The sequence below is a fragment of the Panthera pardus genome, unplaced genomic scaffold (genome assembly GCF_024362965.1).
Source record: "Panthera pardus isolate Hobbes unplaced genomic scaffold, ASM2436296v1 HiC_scaffold_22, whole genome shotgun sequence".
NCBI classification, from domain to species: Eukaryota; Metazoa; Chordata; class Mammalia; order Carnivora; family Felidae; genus Panthera; species Panthera pardus.
In genome coordinates, this window is record NW_026526788.1 from 64062527 (window position 1) to 64088687 (window position 26161).

General features: G+C 43.0%; 1 protein-coding gene across 7 annotated transcripts in view; it reads right to left on the reverse strand.

The window, feature by feature from the left end:
* Window positions 1–26161, reverse strand: part of SORCS1 (sortilin related VPS10 domain containing receptor 1) — a 546182-nt gene that overhangs the window by 201836 nt on the left and 318185 nt on the right. For all 7 annotated transcript variants that reach the window (XM_053909904.1, XM_053909903.1, XM_053909906.1 and 4 more), the window contains exon 5: window positions 11751–11824. In XM_053909904.1, coding sequence (XP_053765879.1) covers window positions 11751–11824 — 74 coding nt within the window. The remainder of the gene's footprint in view (window positions 1–11750; window positions 11825–26161) is intronic.

Below are 26161 nucleotides of genomic sequence, written 5' to 3' on the forward strand. Positions count from 1 at the left end.
CACTGAAGACAAGAGAAACAAAAACAAACATGAAAGATTGGGACTTCATCAAAATAAAAAGCTTCTGCATAGCTAAGGAAACAATCAACAAACCTAAAAGGCAGCCTATAGAATGGGAGAAGATATTTGCAAATGACATATTGGATTAAAGGTTAGAATACAAAAATCTATAAAGAACTTACAAACTCAACACTCGAAAAAAGAAATAATCCAGTGATGAAATGGACAGAGGACATGAATAGACACTTTTCCAAAGAAGACATCCAGATGGCTAACAGACACATGAAGGTATGCTCAACACAACTCATCATCAAGGAAATCCAAACCAAAACCATGATGAGATACCACCTCACACAAGTAAGAAGGCTAAAATTAACAACACAAGAAACAATAGGTGTTGGCAAGGACGTGGAGAAAGGGGAACCCTCTTGCAGTGTAGATGGGAATGCAAACTGGTGCAGCCACTCTGGAGAACAGTATGGAGTTTCCTAAAAAAACTAAAAATAGAACTACCTTATGATCCAGCAATTGCAATCTTAGGTATTTACCCAAAGGATAAAAAAAAAAATAGATTCAAAGGGGTACATGCATGCCAATGTTTATACAAGCATTATCAACAATAGCCAAAGTATGGAGACAGCCTAAATGTCCATCAACCGATGAATGGATAAAGAAGATGTGACGTGTATGTGTATACAACACACACACACACACACACACACACACACACACACACACACACTGGAATATTACTCAGTCATCCAAAGAATGAAATCTTGCCATTTGCAATGACATGGACGAAGCTAGAATGTATTATGCTAAGCTAAAGAAGTCTATCAGAGAAAGACACATATCATAGGATTCACTCATATGTGGAATTTAAGAAACAAAAACCAATGAAAATATGGGAAAGGTAGGGGGATAAGAGACTGGGAAACAAGCCATAAGAGACTCTTAAGATAGAGAACAAACTGAGGATTGATGGAGGGAGGTAGGGGTGGGCGGGCTAGATGGGTGATGGGTATTAAGGAAGGCACTTGTGATGAGCCCTGGGTGATGTATGTAAGTGATGAATCACTGAATTCTACTCCTGAAACCAATATTGCACTATACATTAGCTAACATTTAAATTAAAAAAAAATCCCATTGAAAATATAAATTGTGAAACTGGATGTCAAAATGAGATTGCCACATTCCAGAAACTAATGCCCAACTCTTCCTTATTCCGCTTTTAGATGATAGTTCATATTTACTCATCATGTATTATATGTATCTAGAGTTTAACCTGAGTTCTCATTTTTATCCTGATAAGTATATACAACCCTACAATGATGACTGATACATAGATGAAGACTATAAGGCTTAATTAAACAGCTCATTGTCACACCCCCTTGAGAACAGGATTCTAGCAAAGTCATTCTGACTCCAGAGCTCTCAACTGCAAACCGTAAACACCATCTCTCTTTTTTTTTTTTAATGTTTATTCATTTTTGAGAGACAGAGAGAGACAAAGCATGAGTGGGGGAGGGGCAGAGAGAGAGGGAGACACAGAATCTAAAGCAGGCTCCAGGCTCTGAGCTGTCAGCACAGAGCCCGACACGGGGGCTCGAACCCACGAGCTGTGAGATCATGACCCGAGCCGAAGTCAGACGCTTAACCGACTGAGCCACCCAGGCGCCCCTAAACACAACCTCTTATTGACTGAAGACAACACACAAAAGTGACATATGAATGAATGAGCAAGAGAAACCACATACACAGACACAGCATAAACCCAGAGGCTCTTGAACTTGAAGACTAAGTGAAGTCTGATCACTAGAGCATAAGTCAGTTTCTTTTAATATTGTTCTAAATTAGGAAGCCATAATAATGAGGATGTTCCCCTCGCTCTTGCACTCTGCTATCATAATAGTTCTTAGTGGGAATCTGGAGAAGTGATGGAGTCTCAGCTGCTCAGAGATGGAGGAGCTGCAGCCCATGGAGACAGGAAATCATCAAGATAAGGAGGACGGGGATCAATGATGGCCATTAGTGAATGAAGACCATGAGAAAAGTGATGGGCTCACATGAAGCAGCAGGGGGAATTTAACTTAATGTGGAGGGAAACTTGCTAATCACACGGGGAGATTACAAAGTGGAGGAAAGTGTAAGAGGATTAGAAAATGGCACTCATGTGGAGATCATTAACAGAAGGAAGAAAAAAAAAAAGATAAAGCATCAGGCCTCTCAAGAAAAATGAAAATCCTCTTATCTAGCACTCACAGCACAGGTACCAGAAATGCCCCAGTGTAGCTCTGGGGATGGGATCTCAGGAATGACTTCCTGCCTCTTCTCCCTGCTCCTGACTCAAACCACAGGCATGATTCAGCTCAGACGGTAGTTTGGTAGGGGGCTCAGGACCAGAAAAGATTGTCTGGGAGGAAGGAGGAAGGGGGAAAGTGTAAGAGAAGAGACAATGAAGTCAATACTCCAAAGAAAGGGCGGTCTGGGGTTCTTCTCCTGAGCCCATACTCAGAAGTGTATCAAGGATCTGTCAGTTTGGGCAGTCTGGGGCAGAACTCCCCATGAGGGCAGTCCAGGGTGCGGTCACCTCATCCGTGCTTACACAGATCTCATTATCCCCTAGGACAGCCTATTAGGCTAATAAGCAGCCTACCACATAGAAAAGTGTTCCTTTTACTGACCTAGAATTCTTCTCCCTTCAATATGTACGCAGACAGCTTAGAAGTCTAACTTTTTCATTTTTTTAAGTTTATTTATTTATTTTGGGAGAGAAAGAGAGGGCACAAGCGGGGAAGAGGCAGAGAGAGAATCTCAAGCAGGTTCTGTACTGACAGTGCAGAGCCCAACGTAGGGTTTGAGTTCATGAACTGTGAGATCATGACCTGAGCCAAAACCAAGAATCGGATGCTTAACTGACTGAGCCACCCAGGCGTCTTTTATGGCTCCTTGACTTAACAAATGGAGTCCATGCAAGATGCATTTCAATCTGGATGTATCTGCAGGTTCATGTAGTGCATATACATATATGTGTGCATTTGATGAAGTCAGTACCTTGTGTGTGTGTGTGTGTGTGTGTGTGTGTGTGTGTGTGCGTGTATGCACACCAAGTTCTGCTGTTCCATTTATTGCCCTACATAAAATAGGTGGAAACATGTTAAAGACAGTCTTGGCCCTTAAGAAATTATCCATTAGCAGGAAAGGGAAATGAGGAAATAAAAAGACAGATATGCAAAACCTACTAAGTGCTAAGTTACTTAATAATAATTATCTATGTCCTTTTTAATTCCCAAAATAAGCCTTGGGAGAAGGAAACTGAAGCTCAGGCAGGTGAAGCAGTTTCTCAGGATTGCTCAATCAGTAAAAAAGCAAGGCAGGCATCTGAAGCTTGATGTGCTGACTCCAAGCCTGTGTTCCTTCCAACAATCACATAGACAGATTTGCAGCACAACACATTTTATGATGCACTGCATTTTATTTGTGACATATTTAAATTCACATTAACCACATTTACATTCAAAGAAAGAGATTCTTCTTGCCTAGAAAAACAAGAAGCACGTATCGAAGAAGGTTCAGAGAGTAAAGGCAGGCATCAGTGTAAGGCCATAAAGATCCAACATTGTGATCCTAATAATGACAAAAATCCTCATCCGTTATTTTTCTATTCAAAGATCAAAACTGTCCTAACACATAGTAAGTGCTAAAAAGTAGTCACTGCTAAAAATAATAATAATGATAATAAGGACAGTTTATCCCCCAGGTAGGCATATTTATAAAGCCAGAGAGATAAGAGGGATAAACTGGTCCATAGACTAATCAGTGCTTAGAGTTATTTATCTGGCCTTCTGGAATTTAGCACACAGAATTGGGAGGATGGGGAGGGGAGGTCAGAAAAATGTGCATTCAAACTCAGGTTGGCAAGAATCTAGTTATGTTCTTACTCTTTTTAATTTTATGTTGTAAGCAATGAGGAACAAGGCAAATGCTTGATCAGGGAAATGCCTACAAGATTCCTTAGGCATGAGTATGCTATCAGGAGAGGGGGGCTTTTTCACCATTCCTAATGAGCCAGAGTAATGGGAATAGAAAAGAAAGTGGGCAGGTGTAACTTCATGGAGGGAGTGATGCGGATTGGAAAATCAACATATAAAAGGAACTGAGTAAGAGAACAGAGGGGAATATGGCTCAAAAATGCTAAGGCTGGGTTACAGGATACACAGAAATACAGACGCCTAAAAATCAAAATCCGATTCTGAACCGTGAGATGTTCCACCTCCACCTCGGCATAAAATCGAAAGCTAATGATGGTGTTTATTTAGAACTTCTAAATAAGTTCCTGGCAAACGAAGACCCACTTCAGAGCTTTGGGTGAAGGATGAGGCAGAGTATCTTCAAAAAGTAGCCATACTCCCTTACTAATAAAGTACACCCAATTTTCTAGCTATTTTGATAAGACAGAGTTTTACTTTTTACTTTACTAGTTTATTTTATTCTATTTATTTTATTTTTGTAATATGATTAGGTCCCAATCCATTTCCACTTTGCAAGACATGGGGAAAGAAGAGTGCAGAGGAATCCATTAAACCCATCTGGGGAAAGAGAAAAGAGTCACAGCCAATTCATGCCACATCCTCTATGCCCCTTTGTTGCGAATGGCTTAGAAATCTCGGAGATGCCATGCTGAGTGGCCAGCATATCTGAAGGAGGAAGAAGAAAGGTCATGGTGGCCTGGTGGTATAAAAAACAAACTACCAAACAACAACAAGGGTAAAAAAAAAAAAATTCCTCGCATTGGCCCAGCAGCAATATTCAATAAAGACTCGGGGATGAGTGTTAGTGATATGAGTCAGAATCACAGAGAGATTATTTTAAGCGCTGAAGTGTTTTCTGGCATAGCCATATAACACCAGCCCAAGTTTATGCATCTGTGTCTCATGCCCGAGGTTGGATGAGGGAACTCTGGATGGGAAAAACAGGCCAGGTATATAGACAAATGTGACTCTAACCACTGGACATCAGGCCCAAAGGGTATGAGGTCAAAAGGAAATGCCTGCTAACCTTACAGCTGTGAGTGAGAAGAAAGCTTTGTGGAGCAGGGTCCTCAGAAAAGCTTCAAGGAAAGCTGGTGTTCCAGCCAGGGAACAGAGCATGCTTACACAACACAGCCTTTTTAGCCAGTCGGATCTGGGTTTAAATTGTGTCACCATAACTTATTAACACATAACACGAGTCAGGATTATTTAATCTCTCTGGGATTTTGTTTTCTTATTTATCGTCTCATTTATTTCTCATCCAAAAATGGGAATTAAAACACTTACCAGCAATGCAAACCTCTTGCTGATAGCATCCCATTAACCTCACTTTCTTTGGTAAAAGTTACTGAGTCTTTCAGGGGTATCATCATTCCTTACTTTCTGTCCATGTGGTTTACTGGAATTGATTCTACCCCCGGGGTCTAGATGTAAGCATGCTACCTCATCAAGGACTATGAAATTTAATCCCGGGACTTCTGTGGGACCGCCAAGCAAGGAGGTATTTTCTTTTCCACTGGAGTAAATCTGGGAAAATGTTAGCTGCCAGAGATTGCCAGGAAGAAAGCCTGCCTGAGAGTGAAACTAACATCCGGGAGGGTGGAGCTGAAATGTCAAGATCTGATCAACTTAAGGAGCCTCTGAATCAGTGGAGTCTAAATACAGTTGGACCTTTAGACTTTCTAGATCCATGACCCCATATCTCTTAAAAAAAAAAAACACCCAAAAACAAACAAAAAAAATCAAAAACTTTTTTTCCCTTAAAACAGGTTGCATTTTTCTATCACGTATCTTGAAAAAGTTTTGATGACTAAATTATTTCTGATCATTGATTTGAGGACTGACTGAAACAATGTGTGCAAGGCACTAAGCATAGGGCTTGGCACATAGTAAGTGCTCAATAAATGGGACTTGTTGCCAAAGACATGGAATGGGGAGTCATTCTTATTGACTGGCACATGGGAATGAATGACAATGTGTATACATGCTCAAAAGCACTGAGTATAGACTTGTGAGTATTCCTGTGTCTCTGTGCTGTACAATACAGCTGTCATGTGTCCCCTGAGGGACATAACTGAAACAAGGCTGGCATTCCAGAATACAAAGGCTCATTGTTGAGTCAACTTTTAATTTTCTGTGCGTGAATTAGTCACAGAAAATATGTAATCACCATTCAGCTGTCCCTGCTTCCAGCCAGCCCCCTATATGTCAGAACAACATAATCAATAAGATAAGTCTGAACCTATTTTTAATTAAGTGAAACAGCCCTAAGATTGCCTTGTCTTTTGCATAGATAATAGATTGCTGAGTAGCTTATAATGAAAACTGCCTTCCAATGCTTTGTTCAAAAGTTGAATCAGATCCCAACAAGGCCACATTCAGCAACTACTATTAGTGAATTTTTGGCAGGAACTTCACTCTATTCAAGGCATTTGGGTACCAGTGATCTTCCAACTCTGTGTCCTTGTTCAATGTCAAAGCAAAACCTTGGCTCTTACCTAATAAACTATTAAACTGCTATTATTGAAGGAAGCAGGTCAGAGATAAGTGTTAAATACAGGACCGATTTTTACTACTGTAAGCAAGGGCCATAGGCCTAGACGGACCAAGTTTCAAAACTTGGCTGTATTATGTATTATATATATTATGCTGGATAAAATACATCGTCTTTCTATTTCATCAAAATGAGGACAAGAATCCCTACCTCACAGTCTTGTTATAAGGATCAAATGGCATGCTTTTATCAGGCGTCCAGATCATTTTGGTGACTGTATACAAATCCCTGTTATGGAACTTTATCTAGCTGACACTCAGTTCTCCCATCTCTATTTTGTCTCTCATAAAAATCTCTTCTTGCCTTTTATAACAGAATCCTGTTTTCCTCCTTTTTAGCAATCCTATCTCCCCTAACTTTGAACCATGCAGTTTGCCTGGGACTCAACCCCATCTCCTGTTTCAGTTCCCTGACCTACATGAGTAATGTACTGCCTTGTATAGCCTTAATCACACAGATCTGATCCCTAGAAATGTGAGGAAAGAGGTAGGCTCATTTGATAGGGCTTCTGAACTGTTAGAATGTAGAGTAGAGCTGATAATGTCTGTCACTACCACAAGTGGGAGAACCAACCTGAGAATGAAGCCAGCATGGTGGGGGCTGGGGGGAGAATAAAACTAATAGATGTCGAAGGTCAGCCTCTATTAAGAATATCATTACGATTAGTCAGTGGGCACTTAGTACAATTCTTAGGTGCCAGGTATGTAACCAGCTCATAAGAAACATCTCATCTAATGAAGCAGGTAGTAATTATTTCCACTTCAGAGAGGAAAAGCCTGAGACAACCAGGAGTAACTTCCCCGGGATCCCTTACAGACTAAATGGTAAAGCTGGAACTCCTACCTCAGTATCTCTGGGCCCCTTAATCTCCAGGTTGTCCTGCCTCCCAGGGTAATTGATTCCTGACGTAGCGAAGAACAAGACTGCTATCACAGTTAGGAAAATAAAAAGGACACCTACTCTTTTAAGGGCAATATTGTACTAAGATGTGTTTTATAAGCTGCTATGTATACGTGTAAATCTGTAAATCTGTTTTAAAAACAATATGAACTCCGTGGAGGACAGTTCATATTCATGTTAGTTATGGTCGTACTAACAGGACCGCCGCGATGACATAAGAATAAGGTCTTATGTTCCATAATTATTTTCTAATTGCCATCGACTACTTTCGGAGAGAGCACTGCTATTGCCAACCAGAAGAGATGTTTCTCAAGTGTACTTGGTGATGAGGAAAAGATATGAATTCATCTTCATTTCTCTCTATGGGAAATGCTGTGTTATTACCCAGAGTCCCTTACGCTAGATAATTCATCACTAGAAAAGTTGCCCTCAGGCCTTTCCACACCCCTGCAGTCAGGCTCCAAGCAAAAATGATTAAAGGGGGACTCTTGTAATTAAGCTTGCTGAGCAATCCTAGATAGCCCTATGGTTCCTATGTCATTTGAAGCAATTGGTTTCCAGGAGTGAGTCTAATAAATATTGCTTTGACTGACACCTTTGCTGCCAGCCTCAGGAAGTTGCTCAGTCAGAAATATAGACCACGTGGCCAGAGATCAAGAGATTTTCATCAACAGTCATGTGCACTGTGCAATTTACAAGGTCTCATGCCTTCTCTGGAAAAACCAAAGAGCTTAAAGGACCCATGGGGGCCATCTGCCAAGCCCAGTTGGAGAGATACTCATGCCGGCACCATGGCCAAAAGAGCTTCGGGTTTTCTCTCCTCATCTGCCTGAATGGGCTGAATTTCCAGGGCTCATAGCCTCAGCCCAGAAAAAAAAGGCCAAGAGGCAGAGGCAACGGAATCCATCGATTTAGGAGAGCATGGGCTTTGGAGCCAGACTGTCTACCTTTGAATCCCAGCTCTGCTACTTTCTGGCTGTGTGACCTTGGCTAAATTAGTTAATCTCTTCATGCCACAGGTTCCCTATCTGTTAATGATGATAATGCAAGTCTTACTTCATTACTTCATTAAACTGTTATAAGAATTAAATAGCTTAAGTCTGAATCATACTTATCACTGTGTGGGGCTTGAATGGACAAGATGTGTCTCTCTGTTCCCAAAGGTAGAAAGAGGGGTATTATTTATTTTACTTAACAGATTAATCAGGATTCATCCACAATCATTTTTACAAAGATAATAGTATTACGACATATGGTTAAAAGGGCTTTGCTAATCAGGCTTTCAGATGAAAGACTTCTATTCAGAGAATAGATAAAAATGGACTGTAATTAGCACCCGCCAAAGAAATGATTGGTCCGTTCACCTCAAAATGCTATTTGTGAATAAGACCTTCCATGAGCTAGAAAATAGTGTGTACCATGTACCACATGCATGGGAAATAGTCCCATCTTAGTTCTTTGTTCTTGTCCATCTTTTCAGTCATTCTTTTTCTTTGTTTCTATTGGTAAGAACATATGTCTATCTAGTCCTTTGTGAATTGCAACTTCCTACTTTCTTTTGCTGGGTCCACAGGCAGCTATGTGAAGTCACTTGGAAGCAGGATTGAGGAAAGATCTGTCCCTTACACTTCTTCACTGGCAAGCTATGCACATGGAACATCAAGTCAAAGAGAGAAAGAAAAAAAAAGAAATAAAATGGACCCTCTTTCCAAAAAGTGATTTCATAATTTTCCATAATTTATAAGGCAAAACAGATGGAGCTGCAAGGTTGACACCTTGCATACTTGTGAGTAAGGGACAGCATGAGTAAGACAGCAAGAAATGCCCACCAGAGGAGGGAGACTAAGTGACAGCTAGAGGGGAATTCCCGGAGAAGAGACGGGCTGATGTGGACCCTGAAAGCAAGGCTCAAGCCACCTCTGAGCAAGAGAAGCAGGGGGAAGGAGGTGAAGAGATCCTGTGCAATAAAAACCTTCTTCAGTTATCAATGTCTCTCTTTTTTGAAAAAAAAAAAAAAAAATTAATGTTTATGTTTGAGAGACAGAGCGACACAGTGTGAGCAGGGGAGGGGCAGAGAGAGAGGGAGACACAGAATCTGAAGCAGGCTCCAGGCTCTGAGCTGCCAGCACAGAGCCAGACCGACATGGGGCTTGAACCCACAAACCATGAGGTCATGGCCTGAGCCAAAGTCGGATGCTTAACTGATTGAGCCACCCAGGTGCCCCTTTAGTTATCAATGTCTCTTCATGAGGCGGACACAGAAGGTATTGTTCCATACATAGTTCTCTAGGTGTTCTCTTTGAGCCAGTTTGTTTGCAAATGACTTATCCTTCACTTTTTCAGGCAGTTTCACAAGTATGTTAAGAGACTCCTCTAATGCATTTCCTTGGGCTTTCAACTCCCACAAGGGTATTTAGGGCAGGGTTTGAAAATGAGAAAGATGAAAACACATTGCTCTTAGAAGTGAGAGAACTGGGTTGGGTGTGGGGAGCCATCAGGTGCCTGTAAGCCCAAAGGCTGATGAGAGGCAGTGTGATTTTGGGAGGAGTAAATGGGAGACGCACAACAAGCAAGGAACTTGTTGGCTCCTTGAAGGTCCTGGTTCCAATGATTCTGAATGATGTGGACATGAAATATTGAAACTCTTGTTTGAGCCAGTTCTTATAGTACTGTTGGTACCAGCAAAAGTCTAACATCAATCTAAATGTCCTTTCTAGGGGCAGATTAGGTCAAGTGAGGTAGTCACATCTTCTGGCAGGGGTTAGGTTGTAAATTCAAAAGTGGCTGATAAGTAAAGTCAACATTACACTAGAACACTTCTTACTCTTCTTGCTTTGCCAGGATGTAGGGCCTTGGAAACAAAAAACGAAAGGAACTTCTTTATTCCCTTTTTTTTTCTTTTAATTTTTTTTTCTAATTTTGTTTTTTATTTTTCAGTTTTTTAATTTTTTTTAACATTTATTTATTTTTGACAGACACAGAGAGACAAAGTATGAGCAGGGGAGGGGCAGAGAGAGAGAGAGAGGGAGACACAGGATCTGAGGCAGGCTCCAGGCTCTGAGCTGTCAGCACAGAGCCCCACACGGGGCTCGAACTCATGAATTGGGAGATCATGACCTAGGCCGAAGTCAGACACTTAACCAACTGAGCCATCCAGGTGCCCCCCAATTTTTGTTCTAATTTTAGAGAGAGAGAAAGAAAGATCAAAGGCACAAGTGGGGGAGAAGGGGAAAGGGGAAGAGAGAGAGAATGAATGAATGAACCCCAAGAAGGCTCCACACTCAGCATGGAGCCTGTTGTGAGGCTTGATCCAAGGACCCTGGGATTTCGGACTGAGCCAAAGTCAAGAGTTGGATGCTCAACCGACCAAGCCACCCAGGCACCCCTCCCTTCTTTTCAATTGGGGCCACCCATTCCCATGGAGGGAAGGCACCTCTAGTATCACCAGGGGGATGGGCATAGGTGGTAAAGAAAAGAAAGAATATTACTTTCCTTGCTTCATTCTTTCTTTTGCTATTCCTCTCTTCCCCTCCCCTGTGTGCAGACAAAGCGAGAAGGCAGCCCTCTGCAATATCCTGCACTATCCTCTGAAACATCTTGCAATATCCTCTGAAATATCCTGATCTTCACCAGGAACGGAATCTGCCAGCACCTTGATCTTGGACTTGCTGGCCTCAAGAGCCATGAGAAAGAAATGTGTTGTTTAAGCTACCGAGTCCACGGTATTGTGTTATAGCAGCCCAAGCTAAGAATACACATATGTTTGGTAACTCATAGAAAATTCACGGAAGGAGAAATGAGAACCGAAGAAAGCTGGTTGTGTCCACATGATGAGATCTAGGAGACATGAAACCAGGGATAGGAGGAAAAGCTACTTTTGGATGAATAAGATCTATTTATCTACACTGAAAACCTTTGACTTTGTAATATATGTGCATATAATGCTTTTAGTGACAAAAACCAGTATTAAAATGTTAAAAGTGTCTATTTCACTAGTCCCATCAAAACAGAATAAAACAACAGTTACAAAGCCCATGCTGTTCACTAATCTCAGTGATCTATTTGGGGCTTACTGAGCAGTTTGTGACAAGTTTATAACTTTCCCTTAAGGTGCTGACTATTCCAACATCACATCCTGCTCTGTAGGGGGATGTAGGCATGTCTAAAAAGGACAGACCTCATGTGAGAGCTTTCAGTGAGAAAAAGACTCCAAAGCTCATTTACTAGGTGATCTCTTAATGTGTTACAAAAACAACGAGACTTACCAGTAGAACCTGTTTGGTACGACACCCTCCTGGATAAGCTGCCATCTTCTCCCAAATTCGGCAGAGCTGTATAACTGTTGAGAAGAGAAATTGTTCAGCACTATGACCCGTGGCACATCGGATATACATATATTAGTTCACGGGATCAATAACAGTAAGAATAACAACGACAACAACACTAGTGCCTACCATTTGTTGAGTGCCTGCCAGGTAAATGATCCACGTGTCATCTCTACTCCTCATGTACACTCTGCAAGTCAGATATTAATATCCCCCCTTTACAACTGAGGAAGCTGAAGTGCAGGAAGATTAAGTGATTTGTTGGAAATCGCATACCCTCTAAACATTAGAATGAGCTGGGATTCATACTTGGTTTCCCCCCGGTGACAGAGCCAGTGGTACCTCGTGACCTAATGATATCACGTGCAGATCAATGTGTGGAATACGAAGAAGTGCAAAATCGAGACCTGGCTCTCGAAGAGCCGATAGTATGACCTGAACCTGACTGAAGTCATGAGGAATGCATGAGGCCACCGGGGACAGAGGAATGCCAAGGAGGGAGACTCAGACATCAGGGATGCTTCACAGATGTGTGCGGATTCAGCTGAGGTCCGAATGAATGGCAGCATTCACAGTGACAAAAACAGAACACTCATTGCAAAAGGAGTGATGTGGTCAAAGTGGTGAGATGTGCAGGGACAGTATACAAATAAACCTGGCTTATCTATGTAACTATAGATGTGAATGTTGAGGGCAACTTGGGAAAAGGCTTTGAATGGTAAGTCAGGGAGCCCGGAACCGAACCTGCAGCCCAGGGGAGCCAGTGTTGTTGTTAGTCTTTTCCACAACAGCCAGAGAAGCTTCAGGCTATTCCAGCAGCCCACGTGGACTACACCTTCACTTTGATCCAAGGGCTCCCCATGCATTATTTCATTTCATCCACACATCATCCCCGTGATATATGAAGTTAATGCAGATGGCTCTACAGCTGGTAAGAGTTCAAGTCCACATGCTACATGGCTTCAGTACTCTCCCGAGGCCACTACAAAGAAACACTGCTCATGAGACAGGGTCTAATGCTCCACATATTCCATTCCTTCCAAATGTCATTCTTCTCTTACATCTTGCTCTTTATCCTGGCTCACTCCACACCTCTGCTCCTCTCCAATAATCTTTACAGCTCTAGAGAAGTGTCCTCATGGCAGCCCGGAGATTCCTGTTGCTCTAGGCATTCTGGGTCCCATGGACATTTGGCTACCGATGTGATAAATATCATTGGAAACACCTCCTTTCTACTGTGTGCCTGGTCTGTAACCCACTCACATCCCAATCTTCCACCACTGCATTAGCCCAATCCCACAGTGAATGGATAATGAGTCATACTCTACTGAATACCATGATTGCCCAGCCTTGTCCTGTCTCCAGCTTCAGCACTCAGTGAAGGGTCAAATGACTCACCGAGTGATTCGCCAAGGCTGCACATGCACTGGGCAAGTCCAAGGAACAGGTCAGCTCAAGTGAGTATTTACTGACCCTTGGAAGAGCTTCCTATGACAGTATGTCCAGTGGTTCAAAACAGACTCTAAAGCCAAAAAGAAAAGGCTGAAATATGTGATTACTAAGCAAGTGGCTCAATTGAGTCCAACAACACAGTATTTGGGTATTTGGTCAAGGAGAATTTATGGCTGTTTCTTTCAAGTCTTACTATTTTTCTCTGCCCCATCATGCCTGGGGAAAGGTTGCCTGCATACATTTTATGCTTGATTCCTTTTAAGAGTGCCACGCAGAGCTGGGGACACAGTTCCCATCACAGAGATAACAACAGATGGGACAGTTCACTCCCTCTCCATTCAGAACCCAAGCAGCCAGGGCACACACGTCCTGCTACTTGTTTGCCAGCTTGTTGCAAACACTTGGCATCTGAATGCACAGACTTGGGGAACAACAGCAAGCACCTGGAATGGGAGGGTCTGCTCCTCCTTCTCCCCTTGCTCTATCTTTTTTAAAGCCCAGAGCTACACTTCTTTCCATGAGTCTAAAGAGAACAGAGTCCACACCATTGTCTGTGTCTCTGTCTCTATATAAATGTACATTAATATCTATCTTTATATATAAGGATTTATGCAACTGTAACAGAAGAAGGATGGTTTGAAATAATAACAACTCTGGGTGTGAAGCTGGACTCCCAGATATCCTGAAAACCAAATATTAACTCTGAGGGTTCATATGGGGCCACCCCTGCCGCCACAGAAAATTCATCTCTGTGAGGAATCACTGGGGGCTGGCATCTGTGTGTGTGTGTGTGTGTGTGTGTGTGTGTGTGTGTGTGTTTTCTATGTCTTTCTTAATTGATCCCTCTAGGCTTGGATTCAGAATCTGTGGACCAGTCAGGTATGTCCCATGATATTTGTTTTTATCGTCTTCACGGACTGCTTTGTTATTTGTGAACATCCAGAGGCCCCTCAAGCAGTAGATATACCAGACACTCCAATAAACCAAGCCTCTTATTCAGCTTGGTGACATTACTTCCAGCCTTCTTTCTCAAAAGGTCCCCTTTGGTGTTGGCGGACTCCACCTTCTCACTCTCTCATTCACACCTGAACACATTTCCTCTGCTGTGTCTTCACTGATGCTACCCACTCTGGCTGCGGTGGCTTCAGGACTTGCCTACCTCAATGTCAGTCTTCTTTTTTAGGCCCAGATCAAAATATACCTTTTCTATGAACTTTCTCCTACACACTAAAATTCCCAGTGGCCTCATTTCCAAAGATCTATGGTTCCACAGATGGTATCAAACTACAGGCCACCTATTTATATTTAACTTACTCAGTAGCCTTCCAAGAGAACCTTCTAGGAATGCAAGGCAGGAGTTCCTCCCTATCTTAAATCACTCTAAAATATCTGAGACCACTCACTGCCCCTTTGACAGGACTACAAAGCTCATAGGTATCGGGAATCCTTTCCTTCCAGAAAGCGTCTAGCACATAGTGATGATAAGGGGGGGGGGGGAAGTATCGATTTTATACCATGCAAATTCCCTAGTGATGAATCTACCCAGTAAAGTACCACCCAGGTTTCCCAGTGGGTGAACAAAGGTCACTTATCAGAGGGATATGTTTTATTTCCATAGATCCACAGTAGAGGTCTATATCTAAAAAATAAACAAATGAACAAGCCAAAACAATAAAAAATCTGTACATTTGAAACTGCCAAGGATTTGGAAGCAGGGTCTTGCCTATTTACCCTTAGCCAAAGCTGCTCTGTGTACTTCACCTACTACTTTAAACATTTTCCCCCTAGTGTCCAGGCTGGAGTCAGAGCAAGAAAAGTTTAACAACTCAGAGCCACTCAAATTAACGTGTTAATGAAACCTGCAGAGTCTGACAGCAAAATTCTCCTCCATAAAGCAGAGAAAGGGCTCAAGGCCTTTTACTCAATGACACTGTCTCAGCCGCCAGTGGAAGGCTTTTTGTGTAGAACGAGTCAACGTCCTTTAATACAATTCATAGTGTTGGTAGTACCTAAATAAGATTTATTTCCCTGTCTGTCTGTCTCTGGCTCTAAGGTTTCTTTTGACTGTCAGAACACAATACTAAGAACTATCATTACTATCTGTCATATCAGAGAAAACAGAACAGCTTTCTCCAGGAATGCTGAGCAGAGAGAAAGAGAGAAAGAGAGAGAGGGAGAGATCAGAGGGAAGACACAATATTTGTTTTAGGAGGGCAACATTCATCTACTAACCTCTCGTAAACACCAAAACACCATTCTTGAAGGGTTTTTGGTTTTGTTTTTATTAGGCTAACACTGGTACAAACTATTGGGGGAAATTGGGGAAAATTTTTGAAGGAGTAGAAATTTTAGAAAGGGAACATGGAAAGGATTCTGGTTGACTAAGAATGCAAGGCAGAAAGCCCTTCCTGTCTCAAATCATCCTCAACTACCGGAGACCTCTTTCCTTCCTCAGTAAATATAACTTAATGAGCACAAACCCAATGCTCATCTACACTCTAGATCTACTATCAGCCTCAGGGCCTGACCCTCCACTCTGTCATTATGCTGGTCTGGGCCTGTCAATACTTCTCCCTCCTGCCAGGCTCCTTTCCAGAATGGTCTGTCCCTCTCTTTTCCTCCCCCCACCTCCTCCCTCCCCCCTTCCCTCCTTCTTTCTTCTTCTTATTTTTTTTTTTTCTTTTTTAGACATCTCTCACACTGGTTTGTTTTGCCATCTGCCGTTGTCTGCTGTGAGAAGAGTCCAGATAAAAATACAGTTAATTGCAAAGAATACAATGGCACGGGTTAGTTTTGTTGTGAGCTTTGAACCGGTTCAGCCATCTCTGGGGCCGTCCTCAGGAGGCTGCAGAGATGCAACTGGATTAGGGCTGCAGGCTCAGGGGAGAACAAAGATGGATGCCACAGGAAGACCGAGAGCTTGCGGGTGAGAAGTAGTGAGAGTCAGTGGCATTGCTCAGCGTTCCTGCTCTTCAGCAGACTAAGCCGGGGTGAGAGAAGGGGGGTGTGAGCACAGCTGGTGGCAACTTCCATTTTCCATCTTCTTACCATTTGCATGGTGGCTGAAGCCCTAGCAGGGAAGCATCTTTCTTTGAAGAGAAATCCCACTTCCGTGTGCCGATGCAAAAGCCTGCAATCATCACTGTCCCTGGAAAGTCTTCTCAATATTTCTAAATCAGATCAATGCAGCCACTCTTTCAAAGTGAGACAAGTGCACATTAGGGATTTTCTTCTGCACTTAGGATATTGGTGCGAGGACACAATTTGGCAAAAGGGAAGAGCGATAACATCTTTTAGATCTGTGGTTGACAGGACTGAATGCTTCCTCCACAAAGCTCCTCACGGAGACTTTCCCAGTGAGGAGGCAGGCCCCTGGGTCTCCGCCACACAGACTCCTTGAGAGGCTTCCATGTTGGCAGAATACTTCCTGCTGGGGGCTCTTTTCAAGGTTGCCTGCTTGCTCCTTTTTGCTTCTCTGCCATTAACATTCTAGAGGCAGGAGGCCTGCAAATTGCACTTCTTGAGATGGCTGACAGAAAACCCTGCCAGTTTTATTTTATTTGCCTCATCCTAATAATGCCCTGGGGATGGTCTGGGTACAAAGCACTCATCTACCTCATGATTCTCCAGTTCTCAATGCTGTTACTGAATTCTTCTTAGGAAAAAAGAGATGGCACCTTGAGGACTTCAAATGAATTCCTAACGCCAGGCCCGAGGCACTGCAAATATCAAGCTCTTTCGTCCACCAGCTTCAACAGGAAGAAAGAGAATCCATCCACAGAAATCCATGGTCGTCAGAAGTGTGCCGGATACTCTGGTTCTACAGCACGGAACAAGGCCTGACCTCACTTGAAGGGAATAGCACACCCCGAGGTACCTAAAGTAGTTTGACAAAGCTTCCCTAAGCTTTGGCACGAGTCTTCTTCCTGGCTAGTGGGTATAGGGATAGGTGGTGAGAGACGCATCATGGCTGTCTCAGACCGGCACTCCTGTCGCCAACACATGCAAATTCCTCACACCAAAGGCTAGAATATCACGGATAACATACAGTAATCATGTATAATGTTCAGTTCAGAGTGCTATGGTGGCCTATGCAGGAGAGACTCTTCCAGATTGGGAATCTGGCAGAACTTTCAAGATGGGCCTAGGAGGACAGTTAAAATTCCTTAAAATAAATATGTGGTGAAAAAGTGTTCCAGAATGAACGGGTTAGTCTGAGCAAATAAACAGAGCTGCAAAGCTTAGGGTCGTGTTTTTGTTCTTTGTTTGTGAACTGCAAGAGACCCAGCTTGACTGGGCTATGTGCAGAAAGGTGAAGCCATGGGGGCCGAGAGGCTATAAACAGAGCCTGGGTGCGGGATGGATGCGGATGGACAGATGCGATCCTACTGAAACTTGCAGGGAGCTAATACAGACTGGATCCAAATGTCACCAAGGTCAAAAGACAAGAGCACCAAGGCTGTGGATTCAGCCTTTGCTGATGACCAGTGAGCAGGAATGATGGCATATCACTGGCTCCATCAATCTCTCCTGTGGCTGGATTTATCAAATCTGTCACTGGCCATTCCCCAGCTGTCACTGAAGTCTGTCACATGCCCCACAGTTGGGTTTGGCACTTTGAGGCAGCCTTGGGAGATTAGACATATGGAGCTGGGGCTGTCTGGGAAGGAAGGTTCAATATGTGACCGAGGGCCACTTTCATTTATAGATACTTCCTGTGCACCTGGGGTCTGGAGGTGTGTGTGTGTGTGTGTGTGTGTGTGTGTGTATAATATGGAATCTTGGCCTTAAAGATGATCTAATATAGATGGAGAAATAAATATAAGATAAATAAAATAATTAGATGCTGAAATAGAAACTATGTGACAAATCCCATAATATCAAGGCAACTGATGATAAAAGGAGTAGCCCTCCATAGCCATACAATCATACCATTCTTTAAATGCACAGATGATAAAGCTCAGAAGTTGTGAAACATAAAAATAAGCAGGAGAAAATTGTCACTTGGAACGTAATTGGAGCTGTGTCTCTGTAAGACCGATGCATTAGGACCGTGAAGACGGAATGGGGGAGACAGGCCAGCTGGAAGGTGCTTCACCAGGGCGGGGGACCGGTGAGTGCCTGATTAGACAGGGCCCCTGGGTATGAGACAGAGGGAAGGGGAGGCCATTAAAAAATATAAACAAACAAAACAACATTTAAAAAGAAAAACATCTGACCAGAAGTGGAACATTAGACTGGGTCACTTTTTTTTTTTTTAAGTTCATTTATTTATTTTGAGAGAGAACAGAGAGACAGCAAGAGGAGAGGGGCAGAGAGAGGGAGAGACAGAGTCCCAAGCAGGCTCTGTGCTGTCAGGACAAAGTCCGTGAAGCCCAATGTGGACTCATAAACACTGAGATCATGACCGGAGCCAAGATCAGGAGTTAGACACTTAACCGATTGAGCCACCCAGGCGTCCCCATGGAGTGGGTCACTTCTGAAAGCCCCATCACTTGGCCTGGGCAGGGGGAAGTTTTACAAGCAGACTCCTCTCTATCACAAGGGGTGCGGGTGCCTAGGAACCAGTGGGGGCTGGTTTCCCTCCAGCTCACAGGTCCCACCACCCCTCGCTTCCTCTCCCGCGTGATCTTCAAACAACAGTCCTCCCTCTGCTGTGAAATCAGCTCCTGATATGGGCACCGCGGTATCTGTCAGAGGCATATGTGGTAGGTCGGACAGAGAAGAGACAATTACATAAAAACAGGGGGAGGGAAATGGCAATTAAAGAAAATTTAAAAACATAATGGCTTTTCCAGGGAGGCAAACATTTTTTTGGGGGGGTTTTGGATTTTTTAATGCAATGAGGACAGAGTGTGAAGACATTCAAACAACGACTATACTCTGGTTCTAGCAATTGCTTGACAGGCCATCTTAGGAAATTTTCTTAACTCCTTAGACCCACAGAGTCCCCAAATGCTAAATGAGCATAATAACATCACTAATGCTTGCTGCAAGAATAAAGTTGAGCAGTTGGTGTGAAAAACCCTGCAGAAGGCTTGCTACAGGATGAATGAATGGTCACTGCTAGTTCTGTCTCGCTCCTCTTTCTGCTACGGATTATTGCCATCAAGCTTCAGTATCCACAGACCCTGAGGAAGGCAGGAATGATAGGGAGAGGCAGATGTGACTGTCTTTTTCTTCCAGACTTTCTGGAAGCAAGGAAGGGTCTTAGATAAGAATTCCAAGTTCCCAGCCTCTGAGGCTGAATATTTTTTTATTATGGACTTTCCTAGGGCAACAGAAGTTATTTGGCTTTGAATCACATGTCTTCTTGTTCTGGGATATTTTCTCGACATGCCTGTAGTTGCGTTGGCCAGACAGGCATTGGAGTTAAGTAAGTGGGGAGAATGAGAGTCTTGAAGGTCTGTATCAGTGCCTTTTCATTTGATTTTAGGAACCTGGCAATTTTAGGAGGGTGTGTAACTTCCGGTTTTTCTTCTTCTTGCCAGCTATGTGATCTTGGCCTCTGAGTCCCTGGGAACAATGACTGTGCCATTTGTAATATGTACTTACAATATCATGGTAAAAGGTTGGCCAAGATCATTTTTTTAAAATATGAAAATCATAGTCATAAATTCACAAAATGTGTCTACTCACAAGGCCAAGCCTTCCTCCTCCCCAAAGCCCTGCCCTTCTTGGCAACATCACTGCTTGCAACCACTCTTGACATGGAAGAATCCAGAAAATCCTAGCATTATAAGATTTCTAAAGGGCCCCCCTGAGAGGCAGGGCTTTCTGGGCATCTTACAAATGAGCTCTTTAAGGAAAGAAATCCAGGTTCTCTTCAGCAGTCTAATGTCCTCCAAACTTTTCCAGACTGGGACTTGGTTTAAGGAGGTGACAAACTCCATTCAGACAAGTACTGGTGGACAGAACAGATCAAAAGAGCTGGCTAAAAAGCGGCACAAGGAAAAATGTTGACCCTATTTCAAAGCTTAAATAGCTACCAAAGAGCATAATTGTGCCTGTCCAAACCTTAATCCTAGCAATTCCTTTCGATATGTCCCAGTTTTCCTTCTTGCAGCCCCTTCCATTCAAATGGTTAGGAACAGGTAGCTCAAAGTGTTTCAGGTCGCAAGTGAAAAATAACGGTATCACCTAGTTAAACAAGGCATCTAAGGTGAACAGAGGCCTCTCTTGTTTACATATTATGGAATTTCAGCTAGAGAATTTGTTTTATAAACAAGCACTGGGGATGACATTTAGCAAGCTCCCTGGTTTCCACTCTAATTGCCAGTTTTGTAGTTGGATACTTACATTATTTACATATTCATGAGAATAGAAATCAGCTCTGACATTGGAAAATTTCAAGCACATGGAAATCCTACCAAATCAGCAAGAACTATAATGCTCAACATATTTCATACACATAACTGAGTGCCTTTTTACTTACTGTCGTGCCTTGGAGAAACAGGATGGCATTAGGTAGCTATGCGTTTGCTAAGTGCACTTGTACAGAAATTATTTGACTATCCCCGGGGAGCTGAGTTTCAAGGATCTATTTATCATTTATTACAATCTTGCCCTTTTGACATTTAGGGGCTACCAGGTCTATTAAAAAACAAGCAGAGTTACTGTGAAGACAAATGCTTTAATATTTAATGGTTTACTGTTATTATAATCAATACTTTCTGAGTACTGCGCATTGGTTCTTCCTTGCTCCATTCATTCTGGTTCCATGGTACCTTTCAGCGATTGAATGCTAAGGGAGCATCTGACATTGACCTAAATGTCTACGACTTCAGGTACTGGGGAGACACCGAACTGCTGCTAAGGCAGCCCGTGTCTAAATCCAGCGACACCACACCAGGTCGGCTCGCTCTCAGGCCTCTGAATCATACACTGGCTGGCAGTTCTACGATGCTTACTCTTCACCAGGCTCTGTGGTAAGTGTTTTACACACGTTATATCAGCATCCTCACACGGTCCCGTGAGGCACATTCTCTTATTGTTACTTCCACTTTACAGTTGTAGAACCCACACGGTGACCTGCCAAAGGTCACCCCGCCATTGGTAGGACCTGACAGAGTAGAGAGCTCATGATCTTATCTGGCTTGCTGTATTGTCTCCTACTGGCGAGAAAGCACTACGACTGAGTTTTGGAAAATGCTGACCTTTATTCCTTTTCCAAGCAGTCACAGTTTGCTAAGATCCAGAACAACCAAGATCAGCAATGGCTTTCTGTTAGGACGTAGGAAAGATTAAAAAGGAATGGAGGGAGGGAGGTGTTTTGTTTTTGTTTGTTTTGTTGTTGTTGCTTTTTAGGAATGGATATGAAACTAAAAGGAGTATTTTTTTTATTTACTTTTATACAGGTTACTAAAATTCTATCGTATGCTATTGAACACATTGGCAGTATAATTTTCCTTTTCTACCAATATATCATTTTAGCTCAAACTTAGTCTTCACTCATGCAGAGAATGCTGACTGTTAATATTTAGGGTTTCAATTATGTGTGAAAAGAGCTTCCTTATCAAAACATGTTCGCCCCCTTCAAAGCTATGATTCAGTTTTGTGTATATCTCACACATACACATAAATGCCAAAATACTGAAGGTGAGGTAACATGCAACCCTTAGGATTTCTTGCTTCTTTCATAAACCGTGATTCTTTGGAATACAGAGGAGTCGAGCAGGCTCTCATGTGATATTACTTGGAATGCTGAATCATCGAGCTCCAGAATAAATGAAACAATATAAACTGGTGAATATTCTAGAACTGCCACAAAATGAAGGGTAGCCCACCAAACTGTCCTGAAGGTTCTGTCTTAACAGCCACAGAATTGATCACCCAATTTGGATGCATTTTTTTAAAAATTCACAACACAGGGGCACCTGAGTGGCTCAGGCGGTTAAGTGGATGACTTTTGACTTTGGCTCAGGTCATGATCTCATGGTTTGTGAGATCGAGCCCTGCACTGGGCTTTGAGCTGACAGTGCAGAGCCTGCTTGGGATTCTCTCTCTCTCCCCCTCACTCTCTGTCCTCCCATGCTCTTTCTCTCAAAATAAATAAATAAAACTTATAAAAAATCACAAAACAATTTAATGTCTGAAATAAAACTGACAGGGAGATCCATGAACAGGAGAAAAAGAAAGCTGATGGGAAAGACAGAAGGGAAAGAAAAGTGATTTGGGGACTAATGCAAGGCAGCAAGATGAGATTTATTCTCCCCTCACCATTTTCTGTTTTAAGTTTTTGAGCTGGTTGGGGCGCCTGAGTGGTTCATTCAGTCAAGTGTCCGACTTCAGCTCAGGTCATGATCTCACGGTTCGTGAGTTCGAGCCCCATGTCAGGCTCTGTGCTAACAGTCTGGAGCCTGGAGCTTGCTTCAGATTCTGTGTCTCCCTCTCTCTCTGCACCCCACCCACACACGTGCTCATGCTTTATCTCTCTCTCTCTCAAAAATAAATAAATTATTTTTTTTTTAATTTGAGTTAGTTGTAAATACTTAAAAGTATGAAAATACCATATCTAATAGACCAGGATTCCTTCTCTTGAGAAAATATGAAGGTCTGGTGACACTGGACGAGCCACCCAAGGCTGCAAGAACAACAGGGTGGAGCCTCCCAACACCTCCCCACCCCCACCCCTCTAAATGTCTACATGAACACCTGCTCTCCACCTCACAGCCCAGACCCAGCCGCTTTGTTCGGTACGGTTTCTTGCTTGTCGTTCATGGCCTCAATGAACTTGGATATCCACAAGGGCGGCAAGAGGAAGTACACCTCCTGGGACCAGAGAAAAAGGGTCAGAGCCAGCAGGCCCCCCTGCAGATCTTTGCCAGGGGGTTAAGTGGAGCAAGCAGGTGAGGGGGCCTTTCCTCTAGAGCTGCTCACTGGCCTGAGCCCCAAGTGGTCATGTTGCTTTCCCAACACTGCAGACCCCCCCCCCCCCGCTTTAAAAATTGTCCCCCAGTGCAGCCCCTAATGGAGAGGCCGGGAGCCCAGTGCCACGGTGGTCTGCAAAGCTGAGGTATATGCACATTCCTATAATTTTCTTCTTCTTTTTTTTCTCTTTCAGTCACATCTGCGTTTTGTTTTCTCTCATTTCAAATGTTTCCCAACACATCATGTTTAGTGAGGTGTTTAAGACAGACTGAGAGATGCCGTTGGAGGCAATGTTTTACAGCACAGTTTGTACACTAGTTTATTGCCAAATTAAAATAAAGATGTAATCTGGCAGACTCAGCCTGCTGCTAAGCCTTCCTTGGGTGGTTTCCTGCACTGAGGCAAGCAAGTGAGGGGAAACTAGCAAGGGAGTGAAGAACTCTCTCTCTGCTTTCCGGTGCCGGCTCCATTTCCGAATGCAAACAAACAAACAAACAAACAAACAACCAAACGTACAGAATGTTTGCTTTGCGGACTGCCTAATTACGGAAATAAAAAAGATAATAAATAAATAAAGGAGAGCAAGATCTTGGTGGTCCTGTACTAAATGCTATGCATTCTTTGTTGTGTCCATTGTGACTGACTGTTATTTTGTAAGAATTCTTAGTAGTGTGACCTTATGGGACCAGTATCGCTCTGTCCATTTGACAAAATTTCCATAGTATCTATCATATTTACATTTCTGGAGATTTCAGGGCTTTCCAAAGGCACACCTTCACAAAGACCCATTAGAAGCAAAGGAGGCTAACTCCTTTGTCTATACTGCATTAGGTCCCGGACAGGGCTCCCTAAGTAGCCAGGGTACTTCGGGACCTTAAAGGGAAAAAAAAAGGTACTGCTTTCTGCTTCAGTCATTCCTGTGGTGTTTGGAAAGCCACATGCTCATTCAAGAAAGCTTTCACCTCTTGGCAACCATCTAGACATTGAATATCATAGTCAGATTTCTCTCAGAAAAAAAAAAAAAGACTGAAACTTCAGAAGGCCTGATTTTATGAATTCTGAGGGCCTTTGTCCATACACATTTGTCCATGATGAAAAGCTATTTTTAAGAAAACAAATCTGATTTCCTATGGAATTGGTGGCCAGTAAAACTCTCTCTTGGGCCAGAAAGGACAACAGGCTCAACAAAACACTTTGGGTCCTTTAAAATGCGCACATCAAAAAACCTCCTCTCAGTACTGAGGCACACAAGATGAAATGCAGGCAGAGCAGAACACCGCAGCCCATATGTGCTCTGTCCTGCAAGCCAGGGCTCCAGACTCCGTCCTCAGGGCCTTAAAAGTCTCCTGCACTGAAGGAGAGAAAAGGCAACGGCAGGGAAGTAAGGGGAAAACAAGGGTGGCGAAAGAGGGAGAGTATGTATTCAAAAGAGGGAGGGCACGTCTGAGAAGACAATGGGGGCAGGAGACCAGGAGGAGGGGGGAGAGGAGGACTCTGTTCACGGGTGAGTTCTCAAGGAGTGGCCACCTGAAGAAGATTCTTTCAAAGGGACGGCACCTTTTACTTGGGGATTCTGTTCACCACAGGCTGGCGTAGAAAAGCATCCAGCGGCGCGAGGACCAGCAATGAGACTAAGATCTTCACGGGGAGTTCTGCCGCAGCAGCAATAGCAGTTGTCACAGAAAAACTGATGAGCAATCCTTACATGAAAGAAGAAACGTTCCCTTTTCCTGGGCAAATATAGTCATTGGCCTGCCGACACCAGCACAGGGCTCTCCTTGGTGCTCAGTGTAGCATCTCATCAGTGTTAAAAGCTCCATGATTCATGGGTGTTTGCCGGCTATTATTTTCATATCACTGACCCACCTGAGTGGCCACACACCCTTTCCACTTGACTTCCAGCCAACCTCATTGGCCAATGGCTCATCTTATGGCTGCAGCCCACTTGCCTCCCAGCAAATGCCCCACTCCTCATTCTGTGACTTAAGCCCTAAGATATGGAGTACTCTATCCCCTACTCATCTTAGAAGGCTATCTACAATTTTTTTTTTTTCTAGGATGATTTCTCCTTCACTCTCTCTAGGAAAAACAGAGAGCTCAACAGTAAGGTTGGTATCTTTCTGCCTATCTGCTAATCTCTAGATGTCATAATCAAGAATGAGAATGCTACCAAATTTCATATAAGCCTTTATTCCATTCACTGAACTTTGACATGTGATACCAATGAGTGGTTTTTCTCTTTGGGGGAAATTCATTAACTTCTCATAGTTTTGGTTTGTTAGCTACATACCAGCAAAGACTGTTAAGGCTCCTTCCAGCTCTAAAGTGATAGAATTCATTTGGTCCATGGTCACAGAAGGTATTTTTGGTCCAGACCAGGACTACTGCCATATAATCCTAACCGGTCTTCTTGCTTTTGACCTCATATTATCCCAGTTCATCCTAACTTTGCTACCAGAATAACCTTCATAGTGTATACCTCTGAAGACATCATCACACTGGCCAAATTTTTCGAAAGGGTCCTAATTATGAAAGCAAAACTTATTTTGCCTAGAAGTCAGGCAGTCAAAACAGCAAAAAGCAGTCAAGATCAGATTCCAAAAATATATACAGAATTAACTTTACTAAATTTCAGTTTCAGTCAAATGGACGCATTCTCAACCCTGTGAACACTGTTTTTCTAACTTTATATTATTGCTTAGGACATTCCTCTTGTGTACAGTGTGGTCCTCCAAACAGAAATATGACATATATTCTTTAAGGTCAAGGTGAAATCATTTCATACGATCTCTATCTCCTGAACTTTGGGCTGCCAATTTCATATAATCCATCCTGCTACTTCAACTGGGTATCTGTTATATGTGAATGAGGGTACTGCCTTTTTGGCTTCTCTTAGGCTGTTAGTGAACTCATGTACATTTATCTTCTCTCCCCGCATGGACTGAACGCTCCTTGATAAACTGATTTAGACCAACACTGCACCATGAGGAGCATCTACAACAGAGCTGGAGGAGTCTAATGTATTTTTG